The 15,160-nt window shown below is 39.6% G+C and overlaps 1 protein-coding gene across 2 annotated transcripts in view; it reads right to left on the bottom strand.

Moving 5' to 3' along the window:
- The window catches only part of TRAPPC3L (trafficking protein particle complex 3 like), a 32,801-nt gene extending 26,876 nt beyond the window's left edge, over positions 1–5,925 (bottom strand). Inside the window, exons 1-3 of one of the 2 annotated variants that reach the window (XM_024200498.1) lie at positions 5,884–5,925; positions 2,967–3,014; positions 606–703 (exon numbers count right to left, since the gene is read on the bottom strand). In XM_024200498.1, the coding sequence (XP_024056266.1) occupies positions 606–703; positions 2,967–3,014; positions 5,884–5,925 (188 nt within the window). The remainder of the gene's footprint in view (positions 1–605; positions 704–2,966; positions 3,015–5,883) is intronic. The other variant, XM_024200500.1, reaches the window with a different exon arrangement.
- Between the last annotated feature and the right edge of the window lie 9,235 nt (positions 5,926–15,160).

Here is a 15,160-nt window from a genome sequence, read left to right as displayed (position 1 = left end):
GTGTGTCTGATATTCAAAATTCTAGTTGTTTTGATTGAATGTGTAGGTCACGTGGTATGTTTCTGTTTTCCGAATGGATGAGCTTAACTCTTAGAATCAGGTTTTGTTGATAACTAATTCAAAAATTGCTTCTGGCAAATTTTCTACAATATTATTATGTATTGTTTTCTATTATGGTAATCCCTAGGAGCCCCAGTCATAGACCAGAACCCCATTGTACTAGGTGTTGTACAAACACAGAACAAAAAGACCATCCCTGCCCCAAAAGAGCTTATTTGTTTAAAATCCATTGCCATGGTGAACATTCCTGCCATTCAACTTATCTGCTAGAATGTCCATGGAAAACAATCATCAAAGGGGGTCTGATGGGTTCTAGGAGCCTGCATAGAACATGGGGCTCTTCTCTTGAACCATCTTATGATAAAGTTTATTGTAAGTTCCTTTGTGTCAAGGACTCTGTTTTCATTTGTACTTTGCATGGTCCCAAACACAGTTCTGTTATTCAGCAAATAATAGACAATAAGAGGGTGGAGGAAAATATACAGGTAGGTGGACATCACCAATGCTAAGCTGGATGTGTAATGCAGAATAAACTTGTTACTTACATTCTGTCTAGATATTTGTTCACATCTTCATCCTTTTCGTAGTCCTTACACAGCTGGGCTACCAAAGCCCCATAGGTGAGCACAAAGAGTTCTCTGCTCTGTCAAAGAAAGGGAAAAATGAGCATGAATATGGTTTGAGAATGAAACAAACTAGGATCATACGGTGTCTTGGAATAAAAAGCCCAACATTTATCTTTATAGGAACCTTCTGTCTATGGACACACAGCCAGTGATATCCAGGGTGTGGGTTCAGTATACCTTACTTTATTATCATGCCTCGCTTAGGCTCCAGTATTGCCAAGGGATCTGTGCTGGCACCCCTCCTTACGCATGCCTGGAATACCATTTGCAAGACTGTGGTGTTTCTAATCTCATTCTTTTTTATGACTATAGCATCATGTTTGAATTTTGGAAGGAAGAAGAGTTATAATGCAAAAAAGTAAATCCAAGTCTAATGGCATTCAGAATTATTGAAGCAATGCATTATTAGGTCTTTTACAAGAGTAAAAGCAACTTGGATGGTGAAATTCAATTGCAATAAAAAGGCACAATGGTTCTGAGTCTTGTCATTTACATCTGTGCACAGTGAATGCAAAATGGATGCAGAAAGCGGTCAAAGCTGAATAATAGTAGCTCTTTACACCCACTTTGCATTTGTTCTACACAGGTGTAAATGACAAGGAGAAGCAGATGAGAATCAGTCCCAGAGTCCTCCCCTTCTTTTTCAGATATCTAATAAGAGGCCAATATTTTTAATTCTTTTCATCAGTAGCTCTTATTCCATTCTTAGTGCTATTGCACCTCCAGATTCCTGAACTGAAAAGTTTTATCCTTACACTGTTTCTGTCACACAAATAAATATATCTAATACTTTCCACTTTTAAGACAGAAACCTGTCCTCTAATGCTACCTGCTTCTAAAATCCTTATGTCAAATCAACAAGGTAGGAATGCAAATGTATGAACTGGCCAGGAAGAGATGGTATATTCAAGGGGATCTGGTTATTCCCAGAGGATGTACGTATATGAGGAAAAGTGGACCTTGACCTACTAAACTGAGGTAGAAGGAGTTAACCTGCATCTGCACTAGGGAAAAGGCTGAGGTTAGTTACAACATGCAACCTAACCTTGACCACTTTTCCAGTGTAGACAAACTCAGAGACACCAACACCCAATTTCCATGGAGCCATACAGTTCACTATAGAATGTTCAGAATTCTACAAAGCATGGGTTCTGTGCTTGCTGGTTTACACCAAGGCACCAGGGGGCTTCCATGACTGAGAGACTACCCTATTAAAACCATACCTGGACTCTTAGGAAGAAAGCAGGATTGCTCAGACACATACCCGAACAATACGGCCATGTAAAGTCAAGTATAAGGGTTCCTGCAACCTTGAACATCTAAGTGTACGTATTACAAAAGAAAATTAAGGGTTAGGCCTGATCTATATTTGAAAATTGTACCAGTATAACAAATTTGGTTAGGGGTGTGCTTTTTTTTTTTTAACCAAAATAGTTATACTCCTGGTGTGGATGCAGTTATATCAGTATAAAGCTGCCTTTACCAGTACAATTTATTCCCTTACCAGTATGGGAATAACTATTCTGATATAAGTATGTTAATACTGATATAATTGTGTCCATAGTAAGGGGCTGCCCCCCTTTTTACTGCAGTTAAAGTGGTACAACTTTTGTGTGTAGTCAAGGGCTTAGATTGTGCTCTTAGGCACAATCCTGAGTACAGGCTGGTGAGTAAATGGTACCAACCTGTAAGTAGCCCCAGAAGATCTAGTGTCTCAGAGATGCCCCTTTGGGACACATTTCCTCCTTTGCTCTGGGTTGGGGGAAGGGGGTGCAATTTACTGCCATCCTTGAAAGGGTGCAATTTATTTCCCCCCTTCTGACTGGCTGTCTGCTCTAGCCAGTGAATAGGGGCAGTGTGGAGCTTAGCTCTTCCCAGCCACTTGCTCATAGAGGGGAGTATCGAGAGAGCAGGGACGAGTGCATCACACCTGATCCAGACCCCGAATCAGGGTAGGTCTTTCTTATTCAATTGAGGTCTTACTCAACCCTGCTCAGCTGAGTAAAACAGGAGCACAATCGAGCACTTTCTGGCAAGAATGAAATTCCACCTGCTGGATTGTTCCTTCATTAGTAAAGGACTTTATGAAATATATCAAATGTAACGTTTTGTGGGGACTTTAGAAAAAGCAGAACAATTCTGCCCTGGAGGAAAAGTTCTGATGATTTTTTTTAATGAAAATGATATTTGTTTATATTTGAAACACCTTGCACTTCACGTGAATTTCTGAAAAGTCCAAAGGAATGGTAGGAAACACAGTAATCTAGATTTGCTGCATACCATGTGATGTGCTGATGCAGAGGATGAGATGCTTGGTAAATGCCAGTCCTACAAGATAAAAAGAAGTTAAGAAAAATGACAAGGGTTCACACAATTCTTTATGTGGCTGCTGATGGAAAGTTAAAATAAAGAAGCAAAATGTGACTGAAATGTAAATGCAGTTTAAATTTTAAACAGAAATTTTAAATCACATTGGCAGGAATAAGCCTCAGAACTTTGCACAATGGGGTCCTAGACTAAGGTTCTTAGTTGCTACCACAATACAAATTATCTGAATAATAGTAATTAAAAAAATCTCAGCTGGTACTTGTAGCCAAGATGAAATAGTCTCTTTTTGTCTTACTCTGCTATTTAGGTTTCTCATATCTGTGTTACATTTTTATTGTTGGTTAGTTCATTCTTTTAAAGAAAAAAGTTGACCCTAGCAGGAGCTCTTTTAAGACAGACTTTGTCAATGGTTTGGAGACAGACAAATATTTGTGGTGCCTGAAAACAATAGACTTGGTGCATGAGCTGGATTCTAGCAGCCTTGGGCAAGGAGCAGATCCCGAGAGTGTACCCCAGCATTTGGCTGTGTTTGGAACAGGACAGGGGAAAAGGCCAATGGATCTACATGGATCCTCCTGTCATAGGCCCTAGACTGGCCTCCTTGGGTTGCACTCCATTTTGGAGGAAAGGTTTCTGTTTTCCTACTCCTGGAACATCTATTGCTCGCCCCAACCTATACCCCTTTTACTATCCTTGGACTGGACACTGGGGACAGTATTTGACCCATAAAAATACAGAGCTCAGTTTTGTTCCCACGTAAGTCAATCAAACAGGATCAAGGCCTTCCTGCCATATAACCTGATTATTCCTATTGGCTTCAATGGGAATTAGTATCATTTTATTTATATATGGCAGTGTCTAACAGCCCCACCTGAGTTCCGGCCCCATTGTGCTAGGCTCTGTACGAACACATATTACGAGACAGTCACTCCTTCAAAGAGCTTGTAAATAAGACAACGGCCAAAAGAGGAAACAGAAGCAACTTGAGCAAGGTTACACAGCAGATTAGTTGCGGAACCCAACTCTTCTGTCTGTCAATGGGCTTACGTGTAAGGGAAGAAGTAAATTGCAGTATTAGAAAACAGCAGTGTTAATTTAATCACGTCTACTTGGAGTCTAAATCCTGATTGCAAAGAGTTCAGTGTGAGTGGATGCCTGCAGCCTATGGGGAGCTCATTGCTGAATCAGGTCCTTCATCTGTGCTCCCTTTAGCTTTAGTCAGAAGCTTCCATTTATTCATTAATTTATTTTACTTGTCTGCATGAAAGAGAAAGATCATATACTGACTGGTGCACTCAAGAGCTGTGCTTAGAACAACATGAAACTCTGCCAGTGCATCTCCTTTCTGATCTGAACCACCCCATTTCTTTTGATCTTGAGCAGAGGCTACTAGTTGGGCACATCCTGTGGTGGGCTTGTTACCCAGACTTTTTCACAGGAGACTAGACTAGTGCTGATAAATTCATTTTCATTGATGACCAAAGCCTTATTTTTCAAAATAGAAGGCTAGTGCCCTACGCCATTGTGCCAACTAGCACCCATTAAGGGTAATTTTAAAAACTACATCATATCAAAAATGGGTTGGTAGACCTGCAGACAATTCACCTTAAGTTCCTAACATAAACAAGGAAACTTCAATCTGTAATTCTGGCCAAAGTTAATTAATGGGGAGATCCAAAAATGAACATCCTTGTATATGCACATTTGGCTGGCAGGCTCCTGAACAAAAAGTTAGAGCCAAGTGCTCTTAGGTTTTCAACAGTTGGCTATTTTACCCCTTAAAACCACAGTCAGAGAACTAGAGAATAATTGACAACGTTGGTTTTCCAGACCTTTAGTGCGACAGAATTTTTTTGTTTTTATTTTTAATGCTCATGCAGTTTAAGAAATGCTTCAGGGATAGTTTCCCATGTCAAGTCTTTAAGTGGACTTTGGAATATTAGGAGAATATTCACAGATACTGCATTTGATCAAAATACTGAACAAGCATAATAGTTGGAACAGCAAAAGGCATCATTTTGTCTGTGTATCCCCTACTCGATGTAATACTGTATTGTGCAATCAATAGTTCCTCATTATGGGACAAATCCAGGTCCCATAGATATCAGTATGAGTTTTAACATTGTTTTCAATGGGAGCAGATTTTGGCCTTAAGGACCAGCTCCTACCCTGTGAAGTGCAGGTGCACTATTTCCTGTCCCTCCCATGCAAGCAGGAGAGTAGGATCTCTCCCAAGCACTAGGAAAGAGGACTGGCCTCAGTGCTGGCCAAGCACCACACAGCTCCAAGAGGGTGTGGTCCGCCAGCAAGGAGGCATATTTAGTTCTCCAGGTGGGCAGCTCATATGCTGCAGCCCTGCCTAAACCATCTGTCCCTGCAATTGCAGAATGGCTCATGCTAAGTGCATGACCGATTCTGCTCTCCCCAAAACAAAGGCAGAGTTCTGCCATCGGGATTAATCATGTTCCGGACCAGGGCTGGCTGAAAAACATTTCATATCACAGTCACAGTCAGGAGAAATTATAATGTTTCTACAGCAAATGTTAATGTCAATTGTTTCACAAGTACTTTTAATACCAAGATTTGATTTTGTAAGAAATTAAAACAAAAAAACTCTCTCTTTTAAGTCACAGCATTGGGTTCTCACAAGAGGGTTAATATTTTCACTGAAGCCATAAATGTCTTCAGTGCAGCCATTCTAAAATTGACAGATTCATCCCTCGGTACATAGACTTACTAAAATTTGGTTCACTGCTCTACTTTCTAGCTAGTCTACCATCATGACTGTACAAAACAATACACTTCAATAAAACAATAGTTAGCTATAACTCCATGTGCAGTACTATTTATATATTTAAATAAGCCTTACTATTTTGTGATTATCTTGTCTTCTGTTCGTTGGCCGTGACATGTTGCTTGAATAATGATGACCTGTATGATCACTGGTTTATATCTTTTTTCCTTTAAGAAGCATTTTCCCCTATAGTAACTGTATTTCTTTCTTCACCCTTCCTAAAGTTTTCTCCTCTCTTCTGTTCTGTCTTTGCATTAGATCTGTTTGCTGCACTCTGTGCTGTTGCTGATGCTCCTCCTATTTACTACAAGCATTAAACCTTTCAGGAGAAATTTGATTGGCAACAGATCTGCTTCCGAGTACAACCACCTAAATAGCTGCTCCATGCCTAAGAATGAATTGTAATCCAAATACACAACAGCCGGATCTCACTGTGTGAAATCAGGCCAGGCAACACCAAGTGATTCTAAATTCTTATGATCTGAGAGATAACAAAGGTGGTCTATTGTTCATGCCAGCTTTTGCTTTGGAAAGCCAAACACAAGCTTCCACAGTGGAAAATAAAAACTCAAATACAAGACACTGTTGAATAAAGTAATTGTTCTTTAGATTCTTTTCAAGGATAAAATAAAGGAGCTATATTCAGCTGCAGGCTCTATCAGCTTCTGTTGGGCTACCATTGAAAGGGCCTGGTAGCTAGAAAGACTGCCTAGAGAGTAGATGCAGGTGCTCCCTCCTATAGCACCCCTCCTCCCAAGGCACCCCTCCTATAGCTTATAGCAGTGGTGCCCAACCTGATTACACAGGAGGGCCACATAAGCCTAAGCACAACCTTGTGTGGGTCAAACAGATTTTACATATTTTAATAAGATTTAAAGTAGGGCTGTCAATTAATCACAGTTAACTCATGCGATTAACGCAAATTAACCAGATTAAAAAAAGTAGTCGCGATTCATCGCAGTTTTAATTGCACTGTTAAACAATAATAGAATCACAATTGAAATTTATTATAAATATTTGTGGATGTTTTTCTACATGTTCAAATATATTGATTTCAATGACAAAACAGAATACAAAGTGTACAGTGCTCACTTTATATTATTATTTTGATTACAAATATTTGCATGGTAAAAAAGATAAACAAAAGAAACAGTATTTTTCAATTCACCTCATACAAATACTGTAGTGCAATCTCTTTATCAGGAAAGTGTAACTTACAAATGTGGAATTATATTTTTTTACATAACTGCACTCAAAAACAAAACAATGTAAAACTTCAGAGCCTACAAGTCCACTCAGTCCTACTTCTTGTTCAGCCAGTCACTAGGAAAAACAAGTTTGTTTACATTGATGGGAGATAATGCTGCCCACTTCTTATTTACAATGTCACCTGAAGAAAGTGAGAATAGGCATTCGCATGGCACTGTTGTAGCAAAGTATTTATGTGCCAGATATGCTAAACATTCGTATGCCTCTTCATGCTTCAACCACCATTCCAGAAGGACCCTGGGGAAAGCACTTCTGTAAACAATATCCCCCCTTGCAGCAGGGTATTTCCCTTTTACCTGGGCAGCAGGTGCCCTGTTGAGATATGTTACATGGCATAGAGGGGCATGCAATTTGCATCCTCCTGCACCAGAACAGATTAATTTAGTCAATTTTGCGAATTTAGTTTAGGATCAAATTTAGGTCATGGTCAAACATAAGTTTAGAAATATGCAGGGTGGTTATAATCCTTAATGGGCCAGATTCTGCTACCTGCACTTATGGTGAGTAGTATCTAGCTCAACGAATAGTCCCATTGACTCCAGTGAGGTAAAGGGTGGTGCTATCTAAACTACTATGAATGAAAATGTTTTCACAAATTCATTTTCTAAAATATTCAATCCAGTGTTAAGAGGCAAGTAAAATATTCCCCTGCAGGGTTGGAAATGTGAGGGAAAGTTCATTAAAAAAACAACAAATAATTAAAAGTAAATTAGGGGTAACATTTTCAAAATGCCTAAGTTCCATCTTCAAAAGAGATCTAGGGCAGGATTTTTAAAAGAATTTGGGCACCTAAAGATGCAGATAGGCACCTAATGGGTGCCTAGTTGCCTACCTCCCATTGCAGAGAAACACACAGAGATATATTTAAAAATATATTACAAATATATTATTTTAACAGTGGCCTTTTATTTGATGTACATATCATTATCTTTAATTCCTGTTAACTACTGTAATAAAGTAAGCTTGTATGCAGTGACAAATCAAAGAACTAATAGAATGTCTCCTTTAAACCTGCACTATTTGTGTGTCTCTCAACATTAGCTTTTTCCCCAGCTCAGACTATACAGGGATAAATGACCTGAATATACTTGGTTCATCTGGCAGGCTTCAGTGCATAAACCTTGATACAGCAGAGTGTTTAAGTACATGTTTAACTTTGAGCAGGTAAATAATCCTGCTGAAGACACCGGGACTGTTCATGTACTTAAAGTTAAGCACATGCTTAGGTGCTTGACTGGATTGGGGTCTAAATAAGTGAAAATGTTCCATCTGATTAGAAATCAGTAAAGTTAACAATGAGTTAAAATATCCAAATTAATTTTATCATTACCCATTCATTCCTAGTTGTCTCTTTTCCCCTCATCTTTTATGCAAAGGTTTAGCTGAATATACTGGGTAGACAGCATTAAGCAAAACCAATATCTACAATGTTTAGTCACAAAGCAGAATGTGAACAGCAGGTTATTTCATAAATTGGGAGAGACATTTCCCTTCTATTGTTCAGAACTATTTTTAGGAGGGGGTGGGAGGAGAATTCCTATTGGGGGAAAATACCCTTTCTTATATGATTGTGATACTTAATAAAATCTGCTGCACATATACCTGATATGAAAATCTGCATTTAATCTATCAAATGTATTTAAGTTACAAAACTCATCATTTTATGATCTGTTAAGTCTCTGTTATAACACAATACATCTGAAATGTTATTAATATTGAACTATATTGTAAAATTGTAATGACAGTAATATGTATGAATATATATGTGTGTTGGGAATAATGGAGATACAGGCCCTTTACTCCTCTGCACGGTGGTTCTGGGTTGGCTTGACTGATCCGGGGGATACTTGGGCTGCTAAGCCAGGGAGTGTGAAGAGGAAAAGGGGGAAATTACTTAGTTCCCACTTCTGCAAACACTTTGGCACTGGTTTCAGAAAGCTACCTCAGCATCAGATGTGCTATTTGATTTGTATTCGTTATTGGATCCGGACCTAAAGTAACATTACAGCTAAAGATTTCTGACAGCGGACACTTTGTTTTAATGCACACAGTTTTAAAAAAAAAAAAGCCTGTGAATTACTGGAGGGAGGGGATGGAAATAATTTACTTACAAAAAGCACTTAAGATTATGTCACAAGCCAACAAAAATAGGAATGTGAAGACAGGGAGAAATGTAAAAGCAGACTTTTAAATCCTGCTATGCAAAATGGGAGTCACCTTAACAGCTTGCATATTGCACAAAATCATGGCCTGGTGTTGGAAAGAATAGGCTTTAGTAAGTCTCTGCCATCTTTAACTGTGCACTCCCATGGTTTTGTGGGGCTTTGTCACAATGGCCCTAGAATTATGTAAATGAAAGTGTTAAAGGCGAATGTGATGGCTCAGATAATACACTAGATAACCATCCATTCAGTAAGTTATAAAGGCAGGTATTAAAACTGTTCATAAAACTGTTTGTTTTTCAGTAGTAGAATCTCACCCCAACTACTGAAAGGAACTGTTTCCCAGTTGTGCCTCCTTATCTTTGGGCACAAGATCAAAACTTCTCTCCCACCACAAACCTCAGAAAGAAAATGAACTGTATTTCATTTAAAAGCTAGTCCTAAAAATTATCCTAAATATAATAGATCCTGCAATTGAATCCGCACAAGATACTCCGGAGCATCACGTGAACAGATACTATTGCATATAAAAGGATGAATGACTTTCAAACTACATTGTTTATCTTGCAATTGTGCAGGAGAAAAATGTACACCAAGTGCATAACACATGTCAGAAATCTCTGTTTTGTTGGAAAAATACATTGTATGAAGTTGAAAAATTCATTACGCAGTAGTCCATTGTGTCTGTGAAAGCTCTCCAAATGTTAGATGAAATACAATAGCTAAGATGTTATGCAAACAGGTTGGGAACTAAATGACTCAAGTGATTGGTAATAGGATAATGACACCTTTCACTTTTAGGTTGCTGCTGGTTTGTATTCACCCTCCGTTGTTAGAGGTCTGTCTGATTTGTGAGGTAGATTCAAGCCAGTTCTTAGGGACCAGGTGTTTGCATTATGAAAGCATCTCTATTAATGACCCTTAACTGGCACCTTAAGTTCAGTCCCAGTAGAGAGGTGAAGGTTGGCATGGAGAACATACGACTTCTTAGGTATGGTCTCTCCAGAACAGGGTTAAAGCAATTTGGCAAGCCAGTGTGAGAAAGCTGGCACTGCCCAGTGCCTATACTGTAATGGTCTGTGGAGGATTTCAGTCATCAGCCACTGGGGCTGCCAGTCCAACACACTTCATGAGCACTAAACTATGTCCAAACCTCTGCTCCTAACCCCCCCCCCAAAAGTCTGACGAAGCTCAAAAAATGGTTGAGTCATGCATCAGACCATCCACCCACACCAATGATACTGTAATAGATTGTCCAGTTAGGGAATGCTGCTCATTACAGAGCCGAGAAGAGCAATGTTTAAAAGACTTTGGGGGATCTGGGCCTAAGTAACTTGCCCAAGATAAACACGGGAAGCTGTGGTAGAGCACAGACTTTAACATGGATCTCCCAAATCCTAGGCTAGCCCTCTGGACTATCCTTCCTCTACCTTGCCACTCCAGCAGCTCACAGAAGCAATGATGCTCAGCACCTCCACTACACATCAAATGAGTTTGTTAGTGATTTCATGACCCAATATCCTCATATCGCCATAACTGATGTGTAAAAGGAAAATCCCTCCGCCCTAACTAGGGACCAATTTTGAAGAATAGCAAGAAGGAAGCAAACTTAGAAGGAAGCAAAACTTTCTTACTTTTATAGGGAAATATGAATAACTGTTAAAACAGCCATAATTGAAATGGTTTGCTTCGGAGCTGAGTTGTGCTTTGTAAGTCATTTCTGAATAAGATGATCCAGCAATATTATTTACAAAATAGCATGAAAGGAATGAAAAAACAAAATATCTACACAGCAACAATGCTGCAGTACAAAGTTGTCTTATTGCGTGTACAGATTGCCTAACTCAACAGTCTTGAGTTTCCTATTGATGGACTTCTTGTCAATTTTACATCAAATGTATTTTTTGAGTAAAAGAATGAAGGCTTGGGAAAGCCTGCCTCACCTAAAAAACAAAACAGAAAATTGTGTGTCCAAAGGGCACTCAGATGAAATCAATGGAAGATTTTAAAGTGAGCTGAAGCTTAATGGAAGATCATCATAAAATAACAATGCAGGAGAGGCCAGAGAGGTTTGATCTTCCTAATCACAAAGGGGGCGGGGAGGGGGGCAGGGCTGCCGGGGGGGGGCAAGTGGGGCAATTTGCCCCAGGCCCCGCAGGGGCCCCCACGAGAATATAGTATTCTATAGCATTGCAACTTTTTTTTATGGAAGGGGCCCCCGAAATTGCTTTGCCCCAGGCCCCCTGAATCCTCTTGGCGGCCCTGGGAGGGGGGAACCCTGTAGAAATGTAATTCAAGTGGTGCATGAATTGTCTTTCATCTATAAATACAGTAGGTGGAAATCATGTGCTATTGGGAGAACATAAAGCTTCAAAAGGTATTGGCAACAAGTTCTGCAGATGGCATTAAAGAAGTATTAGCTTTGTGTGTTGACTAGCACTGAGCTGCATATACAACAAGCTGTGTACTTACAACAGAGAATATTGCTAGCAGAATGCTCCCAAATGTTTCAGTGTATATTTCTGTACCACTAGTAATTGTAGCTAATGATTTTGCATTTCACTGGATCACAGTGCTAGAAGGGGCATTACTTTTAGGCCCTGACCTTACCACGAGTTATGCAGAGATTTGTCCATGCACAATGCATTGCAAGCACAGGGGCTTGTGTAGTAAACTCTTCAGGGCAGAACTCATATCTTCATACATTTGTATAGTTGCTGCTACAAAGGAGCTGTTATCCTGATTGTGGCCTCTGAACACTACAGTTATAATAAGAGCAGCTTCCTGCATGTGTCATAGGTTGTTTCCTACACTGTTTCTCTAAGTATACAATCTATAGCCCCAAGACTTAAACACATTTAAGTATATGAGTGTTCCAACTGAGGCCACATACTTAAAGTTAACATGTGTGTAAGTATTTGCAGGATCAGGGGCTATTCTTCCTGCCTAGGGCCTGTAATGTAAAGAGGTAGTGTGGAATAGTGGATAACACACTGGGTTGGGAGTCAGGAGAGCTGAATTCTATTTGCATCTGTACCACTGAGTCATTGTGGCTCTGGCCAAAACACTTGGACTGTGTGTTGATAAACAGTCATTATGTATAGAAAATTACTGTTTAGCCATATTCTGCTCCGTATACAGGAGCCAGGAGTAGGGATTGTGCTAAAATACTGATCTAAGTGAGCATGACTTTGTATGTTTTTTAAAAATCTGTAAACAAACAAAAGCAGGGATTTTGGAGACTCAAAGATTTGCATATAAGACGTAATCAATGGGTGAGATGCAGTATGTTACCACTTGATAATTCTGTGTGAGAAACTTCTTCTGGCTTTTACAAGAATTAATTAGCTGTAGTGTAAATGTATCTGTGACTTACATGACTAATTCAGCAAATTTAAAAATAAACATAACTGCTCCACATTATTAGTCCAGTACCTTAACTGTTCTAGGGAAAGTTGATTTGACTTCACTTTAGGGGAGAGACTGTCATGTTAAAAACATTTTTTTAAACAAATGTCCTTACTGCAGTTATACAGATAACACCATGAAATATTAAAATTGAACACTTTAAATGTGTAGACTAGGATTTTCAATGGGAGTTGTGTACCTAACTTTCTTATGCTCCTTTTAAAAATTCCACCAATACTCTATATATTTTTTATTTTTTCTATTTTCTGTGTTTGGACAATAAAAACCAAGCTAGTCAGTTTTACTTTCATGGCTCTCATGTGGCATAGTAGCAAAATGATGCAATGTTTAGGGTTAAGAATAAGCTGTACTTGGGTGTGAAAGCTTTTTTTTTTTTTAAATTCATGGAGATATCTCTACTTGATTTTATGTTTTATAAACTCTTATGTTTACAAACCCTAAATTAACATGACAGTGTCTCCCACAAGCAGTTTCCCCTCCAAAAATAGAAGTCAAATATTTGAAATTAGTGATTGCTTTTTAAAGACAGTTGATATTTTGGGATTTGAAATTTGTTTATAATATCAAATATAATATATTTGTTTATATAGTAGTCATTACAAATACTACTTAGCCTCTGAAGTCCATCTGCCAAAGTTTACAGAGAACTGTATTCCTGAGAGAGTGGTACTGTTGCTAACAAAAATGCAATTATCTGGTTTGAGATGGCATGTTTTTTCTCTTCTGAAGTACATTTAGACTGGTGCAGAGTAAGGCACAGCTTTCAAAAGAACTTGTGACTATCAGAAATCAATAAGATGGCATGGAGCAGAATAACTATGTCTGCTGAAGGCTGAGTCACCTCATCCAAAATCAATTCATACTTTACCAGTTTCACTTTAGAGCTCAAACTGTCCGTTTTTTCTCTCTCCTAAAAGCAGCTGTTGGAAAAATTAGAGCTTGTGAAACAGATGGAGAAGAGTGTGATGGCCATAATCACAGCAAACTGATTTATCTTAAAACCATTCTATATACTGTATTGCAGGTGTGGACAGGGGTCATTTAGCCACATACCACTTCTTCCCTTGCCCCCAACCCCTCACCCTTCCCTTGACCAGGATTGCATATAGAGCGCCCTCTGTGTGCTCAAGGCTCTACACAGAGGAAGGCGGCTGGAGCAGACTCCAACTGTGGGGGGGTGAGGGGGGCTTACCTCAGGCAGCTCCCAGTCCGCGGTGCAGCGGAGCTAAGGCAGGCTCCCTGCCTGCCCTAGCTCCACGCTGCTCCCGGAAGTGGCCAGCATGTCTGGCCCCTAAGCGTAGGGGCGGCCAGGCGGCTCTGCATGGTGCTCGCTGCTCGCGCCATGCCACCCCCCCCCCCTTCCCAATTCCCATTGGCTGTGGCTCCCGGCAATTGGGAGCTGCGGAACTGGTGTTCGGGCAGCGCATGGAGCTTCCCTGATCGCCCCTGCACTAGGGGCTGCAGGGACATGCCAGCCGCTTCCGGGAGCCGCGTGGAGCCAGGGCAGGCAGGGAGCCTGCCTTAGCCCCACTGCGCCACCAACTGGACTTTTTAGCAGCCTGGTCAGCAGGTCCCTTCTTGACCAGGTGTTCCAGTCAAAAACTGGATGCCTGGCAACCCTACAGCCAAAAGATTATAAATTGTCATTGCTTTTGCCAATTAAGTAATGCAGAATGCATTTAAACCAGTTTAATAGTATTTCCCCTCCCTTTGCTGAAGAGTCACCAAATTCTTAAACTCATAACATTAGCCATTTTCATGACCAACAAATTTTCTTGACATTTTGTGAATTACTAATGTTTTCCATCACCATCTTGTAGTTATTATGGCAATATATCAATAGCTTCAATCACCATCCAAAGTATCAAATCTCTCAGTTGCTCAGCATTCTGCTAAACAGGGTGCTGTGTTGTATGACTACATTTGGTGGACTGTGCTTTCAAAATGGTTCAAAATTCTTCAGCCTATACTAAAGTCTCAAAAACATACACGTGCTAAACTTTAAGCACATTCATTCAATTGGGCTACACACATGCTTAAAGTTATGAATGTGTAGAGTAACTGTGTTCAGGATGTGGGCTTAAAACTGTATATTGTATTCATACATCTGGCATCAAGAAACAGAACACACACATCTGTGTAACAATTAGAAATCAGTGACTAGTAGTAGTAAAAAATATACACCAAGTAATGCAAATCATGGGTTATACTGTGGCAACTGTCAACTATTTTTAAGCATAATTCCCCACTAAAAAATTGCAACTCTGATTAAAAACAGAAGGCATGAAATAGTCCACTAATAAGACTTTGCAATGTTATTTCCTCCTAGCTAAGTCTCACAAAGCTCCTCATAAACATTGAAGGGGCACTAAATTTAAGGTAATCTCACTTCTTTCTGGAAAAAGAATAGCTACTATATTTACACCAGATCCCTTAAAACCAAAGATTAGTGGGAAAATCTTTTTCAGTGTATTTACTTCATGCACTTGACA

This window comes from Terrapene carolina, unplaced genomic scaffold (assembly GCF_002925995.2).
Source record: "Terrapene carolina triunguis isolate 2854851 unplaced genomic scaffold, T_m_triunguis-2.0 Scaffold42, whole genome shotgun sequence".
NCBI lineage: Eukaryota > Metazoa > Chordata > Testudines > Emydidae > Terrapene > Terrapene triunguis.
The sequence above is the reverse complement of the archived record's forward strand: the minus strand, read 5'-3'. Positions and strand labels throughout refer to the sequence as shown.